The sequence below is a fragment of the Echinops telfairi genome, unplaced genomic scaffold (genome assembly GCF_000313985.2).
Source record: "Echinops telfairi isolate 266 unplaced genomic scaffold, ASM31398v2 ScPeMD7_7479;HRSCAF=8517, whole genome shotgun sequence".
NCBI classification, from domain to species: Eukaryota; Metazoa; Chordata; class Mammalia; order Afrosoricida; family Tenrecidae; genus Echinops; species Echinops telfairi.
The window spans coordinates 1,106,640-1,121,886 of record NW_022111383.1 but is presented as its reverse complement, the minus strand read 5'-3'; the positions used below and the strand labels follow the sequence as shown (position 1 = coordinate 1,121,886).

General features: G+C 48.0%; 1 protein-coding gene across 1 annotated transcript in view; it reads left to right on the top strand.

Moving 5' to 3' along the window:
- The window catches only part of PRMT8 (protein arginine methyltransferase 8), a 114,120-nt gene that overhangs the window by 83,030 nt on the left and 15,843 nt on the right, over positions 1-15,247 (top strand). The window contains exon 7 of the mRNA XM_045285865.1: positions 1,808-1,923. Within this exon, the coding sequence (XP_045141800.1) occupies positions 1,808-1,923 (116 nt within the window). The remainder of the gene's footprint in view (positions 1-1,807; positions 1,924-15,247) is intronic.

Sequence of the window (15,247 nt, the reverse complement as noted above, 5' to 3'; positions counted from 1 at the left end):
GAAATCTTGTCCTCCAGCCAGAACTTGACCCAAAGGCTCTCCTGTTAGGAGGTGAATTATCTCCTCTGCCTTCTTCTCTCTAAGGAAGGCCTTTGGGAGCCTTAGAAAGGAAGCCAAGTAAAAAAAGAGAAGGGATTTCCCCTGGCCATCCACTCTGCCTCCTCCCACCGCCCCTCTCTAACCCACACAGGGACACAGCATTCCCTAAGGTTCCATTTGACAGACGAGTGGTTTCGCAAGGAGGTTTCATCGCGTTAGACAGAGAAGAGCATCTCTAATCCAATACATTTCTAAATCCATCTGAATAAACAGCTGCAGAGGTCCAGCTGCCCTGAAATAGAAATCTCTGCTAAGGCCCGTCTCTGTCCTGTGGGAGAGGAAATCACACCCCTGGGTTCTGGTCACTGCTGGGTCCTGGTGGCTCAAGGGGCAGGGGGAGGATGGGTTTGGTCCCTGGCTCCACTGACTCTCTGAGACAGTGGTTCTCAACCTTCCCAATGCGGGACCCTTTCATACAGTTCCTCATGTGGTGGTGACCCCCCACCCACAAAATGATTTTCATTGCTACTTCATCACTGTCATTTTGCTACTGTTCTGAATTGGATGACTCCGGTGAAAGGACTGTTTGACCCCCAAAGGGGTCACGACCCACAGGTTGAGAACCGCTGCTCTGAGGGGTGAAGTTGGGCTAGCCATGGTGTGTGAACCAGATGCCAACGTCTCCTCATCACGATGTCTCTTGGCCTGCAATGGAGGGGTGTTCTTGTGGGGGTTTCTGGGTCAAGGAAAGGAAGGGTCTGACCTGTGGCCGACTATCCCTGATGACAGTGATCATTGAGGGGTAACAGCTACGTTGTTTACGGGCAATCCTGGCCCCTCAGACTTGCAGTTATGTTCTCACCAACATCCTCCCCCAATGGTCTTCTCTTTTCTCCTCTCTCCCCTCACCCTTTTCTCTCCTTCCTCTGGCCCCTCACCTTCCTTCCCTCCTTTCCCCTTTCCTCCCTAGCCACCTCCATAGTCTCTTCCACCCACTGCCCCCCAAGCACGTTATGACCAATCAATCCCACGGGGCCCAGGAGCACACCTGGGGTCACGTGTGCCCCTCTGGAGGTGACTTCTTATGGGATGAGTGCTCAGGGAGGGCATCCATGTGAGAAAGCTCGAGCAGCTCCTGGGCCCTGTGACCCCACTGTGTGCACCTGAGAAAGCTGAGGGTCTGATTTTTGCACACGGCCCCGACCAGTCGTCAGTGGTGGGGGCACACTGGGACTCAGACTACAGTTCCCATCACTGCAGAGCCCATGAGGTTTCTCTGCTGTACGGAAGGCTCAGAGGGGGGTGGGGGTGGGGGACAGGGAAAGAGAGAGAGGCAGATATTCCCCGGTGTGGAGAATTGCCTGGACACAGCGCTCAGAGACACGAATGTGGCCGGCAGCGCCCAGGAGGCTACTGGTGTGGAGAAGGGGACAGGAGAGGCGATAGAGGAAAGAGCTAACGTGGGATCTCATCTTGGCCCTGCTATCTCTGAGCTTCGTGAGCTTGGGGAAGTGTCTCCGCATCCCTCGGCTGGGCTCCTTCTAGCCATCAGGCAGGCCCTGCCTTTTCCATGAGCTCACAAACGAGATGGGCCTGCTGCAAACTGCCCGTCCCCGTCGTCAAGGTGACCGCCCCAACCCGTTGCAATGTGGAGGGAACCAGGCCGCACTTCACTCTCTGGTGCATGCCCACTCTGGGACTTAAGAGGGTCAGGGTAAGCCTCTGGGGGTCTGGCCATCTACCATGATGTCTTTCTCTGTCCCCACAGGGTGGGAGAATGTCTATGGCTTTGACATGACCTGTATCCGGGACGTGGCCATGAAGGAGCCTTTGGTGGATATTGTGGACCCAAAGCAAGTGGTGACCAATGCCTGTTTAATAAAGGTCTGGAGACTCCTCCTGGTTGGGCCTGGGTATGCAGGGAGCCCGACTGTGCCACCCTGGGAAGCCAGAACTGGGAGGTCCTGGAGTAGAGGCAACTCCAGCCCCTGCTCGGCCCCAGCAAGCACTCTTGCCCAGAGCCTCGGGCACCCCATGCGGAATGCAGCAGGCTGGCGCTCTCCTGAGCAGAGTTGCCGAGAGCATGGCTCCACGGTGGTACCTCGGAGGGAAGGCAGCCCAGGGCATGGTCCCTTGGTGGAGGGGTGGGAGGGCGTTGGTGGAGGGGCATCTAAGGAGAGAGCTCTAGAAGGCAGGAGGGATGCTCAGGTCTGCCTCTTCCCTTTGGAGGCAGATGCCCCTCGTAGGGAGGGACAGAATCTGTTCCCTGCACAGGTGGGAGGTCGTCCCTACACCCCCATGTCCAAGCACCCCCCGCTGGCCGGGCCAGAGTTGTCAGTGCCCCTTGGGAGGGTTTTTCACTTGTGCAAGTTCTAAATGTCCCTTCTCCCAAAGCTTCCGTGGGGAAGAACTGTCAGCCAGCCTCCTGCACAGACCCATTCGTGATGCCTTCCTGTGATAGCCAGAGGAAAGGCACCGGGTTCCCCTTTTCCATCCTGCCCCTCCAAGCCTGCTCTTTTCCCAGGAGTAACCCTGGCTCAGAGGTCGACGGGAGCCTTCTAAGCCTTTCTCTCTGTGTCTTTCATTGGCTACATACATAGATTACGTGGAACTGTATAAAACTAATATTTGACCTTTTCAATCCCGAAAAGCATCAAGTCACTATGGTTCGTGCTTAGACAGAGATAGCTGTAGGTTAGTTTTCCAATGAGAAAAGGCAGGCTCGTACAAAAGCATCCTCCAGCACCACTCCTCCTGGCTCTGGTCTTGCTATATTGGACACTGGCCTGTCCTGGTCCTGGCAGGGGGGGGGGGGGGGGAGTTGCTGGAGCACTTGCCGTAGGATCAGGGGAGAAGAGCCCCCAGAGCCGCTGAGGATGAAGGAGTGCTCCTAGTACAAACTTCTGCTCCAACCAGATGAGAACTATCTTGGTCCCTGGATCGGAGTCTTCTAGAAGGACCACCCCCCAGGACATCATTTCGTCATTTAGAAGGGGCCTCAGAAGGAAGGCAGGTTTGAGGGGACTCCTTACAGATCCAGAGGCTCCCTGCTTTCTGTAACAACCGGCCTAAGTGGTTTGTCTCCAAGTCTAAGCTTGAGTTTCTTGGCCAACAGGGTCCTCACTCCCTGTGAACTCAGCCTATTGGTAGCAAAGCCAAGTGAAACAAACCATACCATTGCCAGTGAGTTGATTCTGACTATGCGCGGCTCTCCCATGGGTCAGAGGGCTGTGTCCGAACCCACTGCTCCTCACAGGGACTTCTCGACGCTTGTGTTTATGGTAACAGACTGCCAGGCCTTTCCCGCACGTCACTGCCTGGTGGGTTGGTGCTGCTAACTTGTGGTCCACAGTTGAAGACCATTTGGGCCATCCATGGACCCGGGCTCCAAATGCAGGCCAGAGCCATTGTGAGCAACGTTGCCCTTGCGTTTCCTCCCTGTCAACCCCCTAGGCCCTGAAGCCTCTCCCTCAGGCTTCTCCAGAATAAGCCAAGTTCACGCCAAAGCAAGCAGCTGCTTTAGGGTGCAAACCTCTGCCGGTGCCTCTGGTAGGGTATGGGCGATTGACCGGCACAATTCTACTTGCAAACATGGCACGTATTGGCCGTACCCCCAAGCTAGGTGTCCATGCACATCACGGTGGTAGCTTGGGAACAAATGGAGATCCCTTTTCAATGCTCTTCAACCTTAAGTCCATCTCTGCCCCTCACTTTATCGTAGGGTGGGCACCCAGAGGGTCTGATTTGCCCAGTCACTGTTTCCAAGTTGCAGAAACCAGGTGGAGTCCAAAGATTCTAGGTTTGACGCCCCTTTGTTCTCCCGGGATATATCTATATATACAGGCTGAGTGCAACAGTGCTTTCAGACAGACAGACACACATCTTGAAATGACAGGTACAAGCCTAGGAAGACAAAGTTTTGTTTTAACCAAGATACAATGTTCCCTAGCTTCCTTTATTTAGAGACCCCAGATCTCCAGGAGACGGGTCAGGTATGCAGGACCCGGCCTTTTGGCCTTTTGTGAGCGGAGGGAGGAAGCCTGGGAGATCCCTAACACGCAGATAAGAATCAGGGCATGGCTTAGCCAGCACCAGGGGGAATTCATTCCTGGCCAAGATGGCAAGATGCCCCGGGAGGCAGATAGAGGGCTTTAGCTCCGAGCCACCGCGAAGGAGGATTCTAGCTCAGTTACTTCTGAACAAAGTCTATACTTCTCACTAACTGTATTTCCATCATAAAATAAGAGCAGATTAACTCTTCAAGTTCACTCCCTGTCAACCTCAGCTCCCATGTGCAGCTGTGGCCAGGGTGCCTCTGCATCCCTATTATGGGTCACATGGTGAACTAGCCTGATTTTGTCACCCCCTCCCCCCAGGACACATGCCTTGCTCCCCTTCCCACCAACTGAGGCAGGAACCTGGGCTCTTTTGGCCACATCCAGGGCAAAGCAGTCAAACTTAACCCAGGCGGGGACAGGGGGCTGGATTACAGAGATGCAGGTGTATTCCTAGGCAAACACAAAGGGCTCTGACAGTCTCCCAGGACTGGGAACCTGCCTATTTCCCGCTGTCTCTTCCTCCTCTTCCTCTCTGTCTTCTGGAGAAGGACGTGGATCAGAATCTGGGATTGCTCCCACATCCAGGACAGCTCTTCGCGCCAGCTCTCACTAATGTGCTAGCAGTGTCTTGCTGAGTCCGCTGGGAAAACACTTGCCCTTCTTCACACACTTAATTGCTATCTCCATCGCTATTAGCATTGCAAAATGTGGCACTTTATTATAATTAAGACTCTGTTTTGACCAGGCTTCTGCTGGAGACATCCGTTTGTGATGTTATTCAGTGGTGATAATGGCAGTGGCCAGAGGCGCTTCTGAGGCCTTTACGCCCAGGAGCCTTAGCTGCCGAGGTTCACCAGGGGCAAATCATCAGCTCCCCTGGGGTCTGGGTGCCCCTTGGCTGGAGAAGAAGCCTCCAGAAATGGGTCTGGGGAAAAGGGTGGGCTTGAGCCCAGAAGGCTTTTGTGTCTACAAAGCCAGCCGCAGATGAGGTGACCGCACAGATGGGAGGACCATGCTCCCAAAAACCACCTGCTTCAACTGTCACCGTGTTGGCATTTGGCTTTGTGACTTTGGGTGTGATGGTCTTGGGTCTTTCAGCGGCTCCTGTTGAAATGCAAATGCCTCTAGGACCTAGTGAACCCTGGAGCTAATGCCCAAGTAGAATTAAACTGAGAGCTGGCATGCAGTGGGTAGACATCTGCGGGCCTGGCCCTGTGGAGATGGAGTTCCTGAGGGATGCATGTGTCTGTGAAGTGAGGGGAGGGGCGGTCTGGAGGAGTCACACAGCCTTCTTCCAGTTCTTCCTCTCTAGACCAAGAGGTCCGGACACTTTCAGGTCAGCCACGGGCCATCCTTGAAGGTCTTGGATCCGTGGAGGGAGTGATACTGTCTAAACCAGCGGTTCTCAACCTGTGGGTCACGACCCCTTTGGGGGTCGCACGCCCATTTCACAGGGGTCGCCTAAGACCATCGGAAAACACATAACTATTTCACAATATATAAGTACATATTGTTTTGTGATTCATCACGATGCTTTAATTCTGTTTAATGATATTCAACGTGTAACAATGAAAATACGTCCTGCAGATCAGATTTTACATTATGATTCATAACAGTAGCAAAATGACAGTGATGAAGTAGCAACGAAAATCATGTTATGGTTGGGGTCCCCCCACATGAGGAGCTGTACGAAAGGGTCACAGCGTGAGAATCGCTGGTCTAAAAGGACTTCCAGGAGCTGCGTGCATCCGGTGACGGTGCGGAAGGGAGGAGGGTTCTGGAGAAGGAAAGCCTTCCGGTTTGAAGAGTTCAGTAGTTAAATAGGCATCGGACACAGAGCACACACTGACCAGTGCTGTGCCATGTGTGTCCCCAAAGGCTGAGGGACTGGGCAAAGGTGTGGTGACCTGGAGGCAGTGGGAAGGCCAGGCTAGGCTGATGGCAGAAGGTCCAAGAGCAAAGGACCCTGAGCAAGACCTTGGAAAGGACCTGGGCCCCAACCGTCCCTGGATGACAAGAAAATGAAACGTCGTGAGTGTGGACACTGTTAGCACTGCAGATCACAAGGCGCCATTCATAAAGATGGAGCTCACTCCAGTTTACTCCCCGGGCTCTGGAGTTGGACAGCACGTGGCCTGGAGGCTGAGGAACAGTAGGAAGGCCGGCAGACACTAGGTCTGAAAAGATTGCCCAGGCTGGAACAATGGACCAGACTACTGGGATGATCTGGAACACACCCAACCCCGGGGACTTTGTTCCCAGAGCCGCCTTAGCAAAGGACCACCAACGTGTGAGAACAGAATTTCATTGTCTCGCGGTTCCGGTTCCAGATGCTAGCCATCCGAACTCGGTGTTGGTTGTGTTGATTCCTCTGAGGCTTCACAGCAAGGAACTTCTCCGAGCCTCTCTCCCAGCCTCTGGAGATGGCCAGGCATCCTCTACATTCCTTGGCTTCATTTCAATCTCTCAATTCCTCCTTGTGTTCCCGCTTTTGATTCTTCCTTCACCCTCTTTGAGCTTTTTCCTTGGATAAACGCTGCTCCTTTGGTCTCTAGTGATTGTTTATTCTACCGTGTGCGTAGTTCCTTAGTGAGATTGTTGCCTTTCTACATCTGTCTACTGCTTTGCTGACAATCGAACCATTGGGGTGAACTCCTTTCCAGACATGAAGCGGGACTATGGACCAGAGTCTTGAAGGTTCCAGTAGTCTGTATCGGACCAGTAAGCGTGGTCTTCTTCATGATTTTGAGTGTCTTCTACGTGCCCCACCACTGTGTCTAGGGTCTTCTAATGAGATCCCTTTCAGGGTGGGGTCTGAACATATTGGTAGCAGGGCACCATTTAGTGCTTCTGGTTTCAGGGTCATGGAGGTAGGTGTTTCTGTGGTCCACTAGCCCATCACACTAATTGCTTCCTTGCATCTTAAATTTTATTCACCCTTTCTTCCAGTCAAGGAGAGATCAATAAACACCTCTGATGACCGTTCATGAGCTTTCAAGACCCCAGTCACTAATCGCCAACATAGGATCTAGAACATTGTTATCTGTAAACTATTTGTAAGCAGACACCTTGGTGTCTGTGGAGACTATGGTCCTATGTCCCTAGGTTCAGTGACTCCTTCTTTCAAGATGAGTGGTTCCCTATGGATGCTCCCCATGTTCAGGAATATGAATGCAGCAAAGGTATGCACAAATATTCTCCGTCAAACCTATATATATATTCATGGGTACACTTCCTGCTCCCTCTCACACCCATTCAGCATGTGTTTGTTCCTTGTCTACTCACGGATCACCATTATTGGGCGATTGTGTATCTAACAGAATTTATGTCCAGTGCCTTTAATCCCACACTGCTCCCCCTGTCTTTTCCTGCCCTCGTGGTTTAGGACTAACTTTTCTCTTATTGCATAGTGCTTTCCTCTTTCCAAGGTAACATGCATCTACCTCTAGTCAGTGATTTCCCCTCCCTGCCCCTCCAGAAGCAGGTTTCTTTTTGTGTGAAAACTTTTCTTAACTTTTTGCAACAGTGGTCTCAGGCAAGATGTGTTCTTTGGTGATCGACTAGTGTTACTCACCGTAACATCCATGTTATAATGGGATCCATCGATTCACTCTTAAACATGGCGTTTACACCAGGTGGAGGGTGACTGACATCTGACTTCCCAAGGAGGAGCACCGCCAGGGTCAGCTGCCCAAGGCTGACTGCTATGAGGCAGGGTCAGACATGCCTCCAGGCGGACGCCAGCCGTTCCTCCCACAACACTCTGCATCTCTGCTGGGTTTAATCATGCATGGCAATGTCCACACGGAGTTCATAGACTACATTCACTATGATGGAACTGACTAGGGAAGTTCACAGGCTGTGATTTAGCAGAAATGTTCAGGATGTAGCTCTTGGGTCGGCAGTGTCTCTGCTCAGCCATACCTGCAGGAAGGCCTCTCTCTAGCCCTTGACCTGGCGTCTGCCTTGCTTGGGCAAGGTTACAAACTTCATTAGCTACTACCAATGAACGCCTCAAATGCCTTTGCCTCTGCTCTCTGTGCGTCAGCAAGCCCAGTGCCCGACGGCCCCTCTCCTGAGGGTGAGCCTCCCACTAGGCATCCTTTGGCGTGCCCAGCTCTGCTGCTCCGCGGCCATCATGGCTGCCAGGTCCCTCGATGGAGGAGGCTTGGCACAGAGGACTCTTGAAGTCCAATGGATGAACGCCACTCCTGGCTCTTCCCTCTTGGTGGCAGTTAGACTTCCTTTCTGCTTCTGAAATAGATCCTTTTACACCTAGTGGGATAGCAAAATCGACCAACCCCCACGTTAGAGTTCCAAGTTTTCACAATCACAATTAGCCCTGGTATCAATCACTCATGACGGAATCACATAATCACATATCATCATCTTCCACCACCTTCTCTTAATGACAGACCCATTAGGGAAAAGTTGTCTGGTAGGAGTTACAAAGACTATGGCTAGAAAAGCCATATCAAGAAATTCACTGCCTCAGAATAGTATTCCACAGCAGGTGTGTCTGTACCACAGTTAGCATGTCCGTTCTTCCATTGATGGGCGTTTGAGTTGTTTATCTCTTTCTGCTGTTGTGAGTAGTGCTGGGATGAACATGGGTATGCATGCATATTCACATCTCAGCACTTATTTCTCTACTGTATATACAAAGTGGATAGATTGCTATGGTGTTTTTATTTCGGACGTTTTCAGGAGGCACCATACTATTTTCCCACAACAGTTGCACCATTTTACAGCCTGTCAGTGATCTATGAAGGTTCCAATATCTCCACACCTTCACCAACACTGATTGTTTTCTGTGTTTTGGAATTTGCTATTAAAGCTGGAATGAGGTGATCACTCATTGTTTAAAAAAAAACAACAGTTTTATGGCACAACATTTAAATATCATGTAGTTCAGTAGTTCAATCATATTAAGAAGTGATGCACAATCACCACTAGCATGAAGCTTAGAGCATCTTCTTTCTTTTGATCATTGTTGTTAGCTCACCATTCCTCCCGCCCCCCCCCACAACCTCTCCTGCTATGCCTTTACAAAATTATTAATCCAGCTAGTCTCTATAGATGTACCTCTCCTGGATTTCATATACAAAATAGCCCCAAAACCATATGAAACAAAAACAAGAGGAAACAAAGAAACAAACAAAAACAATGACAAAATAAAACAGAAAAAAAACCTCCATTGAAAAGAAAGAGGAGACTATTAAAAACAGGAACACATATAAAATGAGTCAAAAGGGAGATCAAATGATAAGATTAGGGGTCCTCAGACTTTTTAAACAGGGGGGCCAGTTCACTGTCCCTCAGACCCATTGGAGGGCCGTACTATAGTTTAAAAAAAAACTATGAACAAATTCCTATGCGCACTGCACATATCTTATTTCGAAGTAAAAAAACAAAATGGGATAAAAACATCAGGTGGACCGGATAAATGTCCTTGGCGGGCCCGCATGTGGCCTACGGGCCATAGTTTGAGGACCCCTGGATAAGATGTTACATTTTTAACCTAACTGCAATATACGAACTATTGACTTGTAGAGACTGAAAGCTTAAGTGACTGGACACTGTTTACACAATGAGGGGTGGGGCTAGGGAAACACTTTCAATGACATGCATTCACAAAGGCGAATATCAAAGAAAAAAGCAAAGAGAGCATGAAAATAGTGACTAGTCTCCGACCACCATATATTGGGCATCCCAAAGTCCAATGCTGACCAATTCCATAACCTTGGGAAGCCATCTGCATCTTTCACTTTGGGGGTCGAATGACCCTTTCACAGGGGTCGCAAGATTCATAATAGTAGCAAAATGACAGTGATGAAGAAGCAACGAAAATAATTTTATGGTTGGGTGGGGGGGTCACCACCACGTGAGGACCTGTCTGCAAGGGTCACAGCTTGAGGAAGGTGGAGAACCACTGCTCTAGGGCTTTTCCATCTTAAGTCCAAGGACGTAGGCCGGTTCCTTAAATGTGCTACACATGAATTTTTGGCGAAGTCAAGTTTGCTAAGTGGGTTTCCAAATCAACCTCTGGTATGGCTTGTAAAGGCTGCTGTGTGCCTTGAAAGGACAGAATCTAAAGCCCCAGTTTTCTGTAGCCCTTGGCCTGGGTCACCAAGGGTTGGGAAGAAGCTAGCCCCACCCCAACAGAAGTATAACCCCCTTCTCCAAGAGGGTTATGTCCCTCCCCCACCTCGTACCTTGAAATTCCAGTCTGGTTTGCTAATCATTCTTGTAGAAGTGACTGTTGATTGGGGGTAATCATAGAGCAGTGTAATATGGCAGCAACTAATTGGTCTCCTCCTTCACCCCCTACACATCATCACAAGTCCGGTAGGCGCAATCGTTCAGTGATAATGAATAAAGATTATAGTAAAGTCATAGAGAGCATGAGAGATAGAAGAGAGATTGAAATAATGGAGTCAACACATTTCATGGTAGCATGCTCACCTCAGCCTCACTTGGTGGTCCACATGGAGAGAGTGAGATATTTAATGCTAACCAAGGTTTTTATAGTCTCTGGGGACATGCAATCCCCCTAATTACAGGTGAAGACATACGTCACAGGAAAGGGTTGTGCTATAGGTTATACAGCAATGAGAGGGGGGCAATCTAGGGATATACACATAATAGGAAGAGGAGGGATTGGGGGGTATGCATGTGGCAAGATGGGCAAATCCTAAATTCAGGATGGCAGCCCAACTCTGGATGTCACTGAGCCGGTTTGACCTGTTCCCTGGCTCAACTATAGAGACCATTATAAGTAGGGTGTGAAGCCCACCTACAGGAACCAAATGGATGACTGCAAGCCTTTAGGGAGAAGTAGCCCATTGTCCTTAGCAGCAGGGAGCAGGCCTATCCTGGTGGGACTAGACAGTAAACAGTCTGGCAGCTGACTATCTTCAGGGAAGTACCTTGACAATTATTCACTATTAGCTGCGAGCAGTGTCCTAAGTCTAACATATTTGGGGAAGAAGCCTTGGGAGAAATCTTTCTGTTTCCCCCACCCTATCTTGCAAAACTGACCCCAGCTGAGGTGATCCCTCCTCTCTTGAAGTGGGTTTTAAGGTGTACAAATAGGGGAGTAATATATGGTTTCTGAGCTCTAGAAAGGCTTCACTACCTCATTGCTTGGGAGACCGGATTAGAAGATGACATGACCAGCACTCGGAAGCCTGACTTCGTCTTGGTGTTTATCCTTGTAATAGTGCACTCATACAATATTTGCCCTTTTATGGTTGATGAACTTCGTTCGGCTTAATGGCTTCCAGGTCCATCCATGCCACGGTGTTTGGGGGTTTCATCCCTGGTTTTTAGGGATGCAGAGTAATCCACTGTGTAGATGTACTAGAATTTCTTTATCAATTCTGCTGCATCTCTCTAGAGGCTAATGATTGCAAGCACGTATGTGCTTGTTGGTCCTGAATATGTTCTTTGGTGGAGTCCTGTTCATGTCCTTTCCCCATTTCTAAATGGGATTATTTGGTTTGTTTCTTGTTGAAGTGTTGAACATTTCTATAAAATTTAGATAAGTTGCTTGTCCTATATGTTTTTGTGAACCGCCCCCTACCCCCACTATCTGTGGGTTCTCTTTTTACCTTTTATTTTATTTTTAAAAATAGTTTTATTGAAATATAATTCACATATTATGCTGCAATCCTCGCCAACATAAATTTTAGAATATTTTCCTCTTTCTTCACTCATTGTTCTTAGCTCCTCATGTCCCCTCAACTTCTCCTGCCAGGCCCTAGGAATTTATTAATCCAGGTTAATGTCTCTATAGATTTATTTATCCTGGATTTCATATGCAGAAAAACATACAAAACAAAACAAAAAACCCCAACAATAATGACAAAATAAAGCAGAACTTTTTCAATGGAAAAGAAAGCAGCAAGTATTAAATACTGGAACACATTTTGAATGGTCAAAGAGAGATCAAAGGATAAGGTGTTGCATTTTAACCTCACTACATTTGCAGTAATCCACTTCACAATACACTGGTTCTGATAGAAAGCCTATTCCTACATTTTAAGTGAACTATTTTGATGCACATAAGTGTCTAATTTTTAGGAGGCCGCAGTCATTTTGTCGGTCTCGTACTATTTGTGTATTTTCAGTTGTGTTTGATAGTGTATTTGTGCTCTGTGTTAGGGCTCCTATGTTTGCGCCTACGTTTTCCCTGAGGATAGGTTGAACACCTAAGTCTTGGAGCCATCTTGAGCTTGTTTTGCACATGGTGTGAGCCGCTCCTGTTCTGTTTTGATTGCCATCAGCTTGACATATTTTCCTATCCTTTGATTTTTAGTTTGTTTTTGTCGTTTGTGTTAAGACGTGTCTCTTAAGGCAGCCTACTGATGGGCTCTGTCTTTTTATTCACTCTACTACTGCCTGTCCTTGACTGACGCACTTAATCCATTTACATTTAGTGTAAGTGTTGACAGGCATGGGTTTAGTGCTGCCATTCTGCTGTGTGTGTGTGTGTGTGTGTGTGTGTGTGTGTGTGTGTGTGTGCTTTCTTTGCTCCCCACAGTTTTTTTGTGCTGACTTAATTTTGTCTGTGGATTTTCTTGTCCCTTTATTTGTTACTGTTGTTTACTGTTTACTAAATCGTTGTGACTTTCCTTTTTTATCTTAGTGAGACTGCGTATTAATTTTCTTTAAGGTTAACCTGTCACTTATGATTTTGTTCCCAAGTTTGAAACAGCTTATTCTATCTTGAAATTAATTTGACGTCTTCATTTGGAAGCTTGGTATCTACGCTCCCTCTCTGTGCTTTGCACTTCAGTTGTGATTTGACCTCTTTAGGTCCTTGGTGTCAGTCTTGCGGGCTTGTTGGACTTCGGGTGCTTCCGGATCCGGGTTGACTTCTAGGGGTGGTGTCGTGTAGCTTAAGCTCACGTTGTTTTCTGCATTTTTGGTTCTCTGGCTGAAGGATTCCCTCTAGTATTTCTTATACTATTGGTTTGGTCGTTGTCTGTCTATCTGCAAATGTCCTAACTTTACAGGAGCTTTGAGGAATGCTTTTTGCCGAGTGCATCACTCTTAGTGGACCCTTTTCTCCTCTGTCAGAGTTTTGTATGAGTCATCCGATCGTCATCTTGCCGGCATGGGTTCCACGTAGAAATCAGGGCTTCGTCTCATTCGTTCTCCTCTGGAAGGAACTTCATCTTTTTCGTGGAAAGTTTGATCATGATATTATTGCTGATTCTCTTTTGAGGGCTCTCCTACTTGGGGATCATTCAGCTTCTTGAGGGTGTTTCCTCTGGTCTTACATGGCACGATGGGAGTTTTGCTTCAGGGGCTATTTGGTAGTTTCCTCTGCTCTTCCTGTCCTCCTCCTGCTCTGGAATTCCAGTCCCATGGAAGGGATTCCTCTTTGTGGTGCCACAGATCATGCTGGGGCTTCCTCAGTTTTCTTTGCATTCGTTTTTCTGATTGTTCTTCTGGCAGGTTGACATTGAGAGATTTGTATTCAACTGTAATAATTAGGACTTCATTGACTAAATTATACTTCTTTATCCTTCCAATAAATTATTTATCTCTGAAAGTGTAGTATTAATCTGGAATTCTATTTGATGTTTTTGTATGGTTTCTGATTTTTCATTTACTGTATATACTCGTGTATAAACCGAGTTTTTCAGCACTTTTTTAAGGCAATTTTTATGGTAAAATTAGGTGCCTCGACTGACATTTGGGTCAGTTTATACTCGAGTGTTTTCTTGAATTCCTCCAAATTTTTGTCAGTGTTTTTCTTGGTTTGACCTATAGCTTATCACTCTTTCACTCAAAACATTGACAGTAACTCAATACTATTCTTTTGAATTTATTATCAAGTATTTCCAAAGCCATTTCTTCCTCAGAAGGGCTTTTCTGAGTCTGTATTTTGGCCACTTGTTTGAGCCTTTGGGTCTTGTTTCCATGTGAATTGAATGGGCTGTCCCCAACACACTGTGGTCTTCTTATATTTGTATTTAATCGATGACTCCACAGTGGCCTGTTCTTAGGCAATTCCCACCGGCCTCCTGGTGAGTGTGATAGAGGACGTGGGTGTGATAGAGGACACGGGTGTGATAGAGGGTCTGGGCGTGATAGAGGACGTAAGTGTGTAATCAGTTCTCTGTGCACTGCTCGTGTGGTACAGTTGGAGCCAGTTTGGGCTGGTGTTAGTTTCTGTCTATTCTTGATCAGATGGGACAGGACCTTTCCCATTGGGTAGGGTTGCAGGAGGTATAGCTGTGGCTCGGCTGTGTTGGCCTGGTTGCTATCTCCTGCCTGCTGGGACGTGGAAAGAAGAAAGCAACAATAACAAATAAAACAGAAGTGAAAATAAAGAAAAAAACAAGCAAGGAAAATAAGCAAATGAAAGCAAGAGAAAAGAATTCAATAACCAAAAAGAAAAACAAGAAACACTTAAAAGCTTGAAGTTAAGCAGCCATCTAGCAGAGAAGCAACAAGCCCACATGGAAGAAGCAGACCAGCCTGTGCGATCACGAGGTGTCGCCGGGATCGGGTAAGAAGCATCAGAAGACCCCAAACAACCAAACAAAAACCCATGTTGTTGAGAACAAGGGGGCTTGGAGCAGAGACTCAAGGAAAGGATGAGTCACCCAGGGTGCAGTCTAGCACTGATGAAACACACTATTCCTCTTGTTCCTTGAGGCCCGTCCCCCACTATCATGACCCCAGTCCTGCCTTTCACTGTGGGCTAGACCGGAGCATGTACATAGGTACAGATAAGAGCTCACAACACACAGAATCCAGGTCACATAAACCCCTCAGGAACAGAGATGAGAGCCGTGATAGCTGGGGAAGGTAGGGAGAGGGGTGGAAAAGGGGGGACTGACTGCAATGATCGACATATAACCACCACCACCCACCCGACGGGGAGGATCAACAGAAAACGAGGAGGAAGGGAGACAGCGGTTGGTGCAAGATAGGAAAAAAGTAATTTATCAAGGTGGGGAGTGGGGAAGGAGGAAAAAAAGAGGCGCTGATAGCCAGGGCTCATCTAGAAAGTAAATGTTTAGATAATAATGATGGCAACCTATGTACAAATATGCTTGATACAATTGATGTAAGGATTGTGATAAGAGCTGAGAGAGCTCCAATAAAATGATATGAAAAAGGAAAAACAA